The sequence below is a fragment of the Theobroma cacao genome, chromosome 4 (assembly GCF_000208745.1).
Source record: "Theobroma cacao cultivar B97-61/B2 chromosome 4, Criollo_cocoa_genome_V2, whole genome shotgun sequence".
Classification (NCBI taxonomy): domain Eukaryota; kingdom Viridiplantae; phylum Streptophyta; class Magnoliopsida; order Malvales; family Malvaceae; genus Theobroma; species Theobroma cacao.
The window spans coordinates 16,972,311-16,977,019 of NC_030853.1; the positions used below are offsets into that span (position 1 = coordinate 16,972,311).

The 4,709-nt window shown below is 40.1% G+C and overlaps 1 protein-coding gene across 1 annotated transcript; it reads left to right on the top strand.

The window, feature by feature from the left end:
• On the top strand, positions 482-4,372 carry LOC18601662 (LRR receptor-like serine/threonine-protein kinase RPK2). Its single transcript, XM_018119686.1, has one exon. The coding sequence runs from the start codon at positions 690-692 to the stop codon at positions 4,083-4,085; it is 3,396 nt and encodes a 1,131-aa protein (XP_017975175.1). The 5' UTR covers positions 482-689; the 3' UTR covers positions 4,086-4,372.

The window sequence follows — 4,709 nt, forward strand, 5'->3', positions numbered from 1 at the left end:
AGTCATTAAAGCAACTTTTAAGGTGTCTACTTCCCCTACGATTTGCAAAAGAACCAAAATTCTTTGTGCGAAATGCCAATCAAATCAAATTTGAGCTATACTCATTAAGATCAGCCCTGGAATATATATGTCTTGAAAATGGAAATAGCAATCTTTATACCATAAGAGGTAGTAAAATCCAATCAATCAGGACTCAATTAAAATAGAAGTTAAACATTCCGTAGATTCTCATAAATAAACAAAACTTTCCATACCTTTTCCGTAATTTCCCCATAAACCGAAACAGAGAGAAAGTTCTAAAAAAACAAAAAACAGAGGAAGACGAAAGAAGAACAAAAAGGAAAGTAAAACGCGTCTTTCATTGTCGAATTCTCTCTCTCTCTCTCTCTCTCTCTCTCTCTCTTCTTCTTCTTCTTTCTTTTCCTTTNAAAACGACGTCTTTCTATTGTCGAATTCTCTCTCTCTCTCTCTCTCTCTCTCTCTCTCTTTCTGTCACTTTATTTCTTTTTTTTTTCCCCCCTCTCCCTCCTTCTCCAACCAGCCTAAAAATTAGGGTTAGGGTTTACAAAAAAAAACCCAAACCGGAATAAAGAAGAAGAAAAACCCAGATTTGCAATCTTCAAGTTCTGATAGAAGAAACCAAAAAGGAAGTGTTTGTAGAGTACCCTTTGAAAGGGGTATCCAAAAGAATGGGTTCTTTTTCAGCATCAGTTATCAAGTGGCAGCCATTTTTCTTACTCTTCTTCTGTGTATTAAACTGTGTCGTTTTGGGTGATATTTCTTCAGACAAAGCTGTTCTTCTTGAGTTTAAGAAGTCTGTCTCGGATCCTTCGGGGCTTTTGTCTACTTGGACTGAAACTTCCCATCATTGTTCATGGGCTGGTGTTTCATGTGACAACAACTCCAGTGTTTTGTCTCTTAACATAACTGGTTTTGGAAAAGGGCAAAAAGGTAATTTCAACAATACAGATGCTTCTGTTTCGTTTTCTTGTTCTGATTATAGTTTATTTCCATTTTATGGATTTGGTATTCGAAGGAATTGTGGGGGAAGTAATGGGAGTTTGTTTGGAAAGTTGTTGCCTTCGATTGGAAAATTGAGTGAACTGAGAATTCTCTCACTTCCTTTTAATGGATTTGGAGGTGAAATTCCTACTGAAATTTGGGGTTTGAAAAAATTGGAGGTACTTGATTTAGAGAACAATTTGTTATCTGGGTCATTGCCTCCTGGCGTTTCTGGGTTAAAGAATTTGCGAGTTCTTAATTTGGGTTTTAATAATATTAGTGGAGAGATACCAAGTTGGCTTTCGAGTTTGGAACAAATGGAGATACTGAATTTGGCTGGTAATCTTGTGAATGGAACCATTCCTGGATTTGTTGGAAGGTTTAGAGGTGTTTACTTGTCATTTACGTGGCTTGGTGGGTCACTGCCAGCTGATATTGGTGAAGGCTGTAAGCTTGAGCATTTGGATTTGTCGGGGAATTACTTAGTTGGTCAGATACCTGCTAGTTTGGGTAAGTGTAGTCAGTTGAGGTCGTTGTTGTTGTATACAAATTTGTTGGAGGAAGGGATTCCGCGTGAAATTGGCCAGCTTCAGAATCTTGAAGTGTTGGATGTTTCGAGGAATAGTTTGAGTGGTCCAATACCTGTTGAGCTTGGGAATTGTTCTGGATTGACCGTGCTTGTGCTTTCAAATATGTTCAATCCGTATGATGATCTTGCTATGGCTAAAGGGGATCCAAGTTCTGTAAATGATGATTTTAATTTTTATCAAGGTGGAATTCCTGATGAAATTACAAAGCTTTCAAAGCTGAGGGTATTATGGGCTCCAAGGGCAACACTTGAGGGCAACTTGCCAAGTGACTGGGGCACTTGTGACAGCTTGGAGATGGTAAATTTGGCTCAGAATTTTTTTGCAGGGGAAATTCCTATTGGTCTTAGTCTCTGCGAGAAGCTGCGGTACCTTGACTTAAGCTCAAATAAGCGCCTTACTGGAGAGCTTAGTGAGGAACTTGCAGTTCCTTGTATGAGTGTGTTTGACATTGGTGAAAATTCCTTGTCAGGTTCAATCCCTAGATTCTACAACCGTGGATGCCCTGATGTTCTTACCTCAGATTCGTATTCCTTTGAACCCTTCAACGCAACATCTGCATATTTATCGTTTTTGGCAAGTAAAACTAGGGCTGGAACATCTATTGAATTTTTTGGAGGAGATGCTGCTCCTGCTGTGTTTCATAACTTTGGAGGTAACAACTTTACTGGCAGTGTTTTGTCAATGCCAATCGCACCGCAAAGATTAGGGAAACAGATTTCTTATGCATTTTATGCTGGAGAAAACTTACTGAGTGGACCATTTCCTGGGAACTTGTTTGAAAACTGCAACACATTGGATGCACTGTTTGTTAATATTAGCTACAACAGAATGTCTGGTCAGATTCCAGCTGAAATCAGTAAAATTTGCAAATCTCTCAAATTTCTGGATGTTTCTGTGAATGAAATAACTGGGCCCATTCCCCCTAGCGTTGGAGACTTGGTTTCTCTTGTTTCTCTTAATTTGAGCTCAAACCTTTTACAAGACCAGATTCCGAGCAGTTTTGGGCAGATGAAGGATCTCAGGTATATTTCTTTGGCTGGTAACAATCTGACTGGATCTATTCCTTCCAGCTTTGGGCAACTGCAATCTTTACAAGTGCTGGACCTGTCTTCAAATTCTCTTTCTGGTGAAATTCCTGAAGGTCTGGTCAATTTGAGAAACCTGGCTGTTCTTCTGCTCAATAATAACAAACTCTCTGGGCAAATTCCCTCTGGTTTGGCAAATGTGACCATGCTCTCTGCGTTCAATGTGTCCTTCAATAACCTGTCTGGGCCATTGCCATCAAGTAATAATTTGATGAAATGCAGCAGTCTTCTTGGAAACCCTCTTCTACAGCCTTGCCATGCATACTCCTTAATGCCATCTTCAGATCAAGCAAGAGCTGGTGATTCACAAAATTATGCTGCATCACCACCAGGATCTGCAACTCAGAGGACTGGAAATAATGGTTTTAACTCAATTGAGATAGCATCAATAACATCTGCTTCAGCCATTCTTTCAGTTCTTCTAGCACTTGTTATCTTATTCCTCTACACCAGGAAGTGGAATTCAAAATCCAAAATTATCAGCAGCACAAAAAAAGAAGTAACAATTTTCTCAGACATTGGGGTTCCATTGACATTTGACAGTGTTGTGCGGGCCACAGGGAATTTCAATGCTAGCAACTGTATTGGGAATGGAGGTTTTGGGTCAACTTATAAAGCCGAGATCTCTACTGGAGTTTTAGTGGCAATAAAGCGGCTGGCAATTGGACGGTTGCAAGGTTTTGAACACTTTGATGCAGAAATTAAAATTCTTGGGAGGTTGCGCCACGCAAATCTTGTCACTTTAATTGGTTATCATGTCAGTGAAACGGAGACATTCCTTGTATACAATTATTTGCCAGGTGGTAACTTGGAGAAGTTTATTCAGGAGAGGTCCACTAGAGCTGTGGACTGGAGGATACTTTACAAAATTGCTTTGGACATAGCCCGTGCTCTAGCCTACCTGCATGATGAATGTGTCCCACGAATTCTCCATCGTGACGTCAAGCCCAGTAATATCCTGTTGGATGATGATTATACTGCTTATTTGTCAGACTTTGGTTTGGCCAGACTTTTGGGAACTTCAGAGACCCATGCTACCACAGGTGTAGCTGGAACTTTTGGGTATGTTGCTCCAGAGTATGCAATGACTTGCCGTGTATCTGATAAGGCTGATGTTTACAGTTATGGGGTGGTGCTCCTTGAGTTGCTCTCAGATAAGAAAGCCTTAGATCCCTCGTTTTCTCCGTATGGAAATGGTTTCAACATTGTTCAATGGTCTTGCTTGCTATTGCGACAAGGCCAGGCCAAGGAGTTCTTCACCGCAGGGTTATGGGATGCAGGTCCCCAGAATGACTTGGTAGAAGTCCTACACTTGGCAGTTGTTTGTACTGTTGATTCTCTCTCTACCAGACCGACAATGAAACAAGTTGTAAGACGGCTGAAGCAACTTCAGCCATCATCATGTTAGTAGCCTGATAAAGCTTCTGTTGATTAACATAGTAATTGTAGGAGGTTAGGCCCCTACGCTTGGCCATTGTTGCGGGCTGGCCTTAGGTAGAGTTCTAAGCTGTAGTTATTTCCACTTGTAAATTGTAATACAGTTTTGCCCCTAATTTTCTGATGCTATTTCTCGGATAGGGGTTCACTGATGACTCTGCAGAAGAATGCAGATATATTTTTTTTATCCAAGTTGTACACTTGTATCTGAGTTTTCATTGGATGTCTAATAAAACAATAGAATAGTTTTCCTGCCTATTTTTAGTATAATCTATTTGAAGCTCCCTTTCTGCAAATCTAGAAGGCAAGTGGCGTTGAACAGGGTGGAATCTATTGGCTGGAAAATTTCCATTATGATCAAGTGTCAGCATCTTAGAAATTCGAGTTGCTCTTCTCAAGTAATGTGGCCCATCTAAAAACTAAAATGAGATATCTAGTCCAGTTTACATGTTCCTTCTTTATGAAATCAATTGAAGACAGACAGACTCGCACCGTTGTCAGCAATGAAAATTTCTCAAGCAGAACGATTGTTCCATTGTTAACAGGATTGCAAAAGGGTCAACCTGATTCATTCTTAATTTTGTATCATGATTCA

Coding starts and splice junctions, on each gene's coding strand:
- LOC18601662 (XM_018119686.1), top strand. CDS start 690: ATGGGTTCTTTTTCAGCATCAGTTATCAAGTGGCAGCCATTTTTCTTA.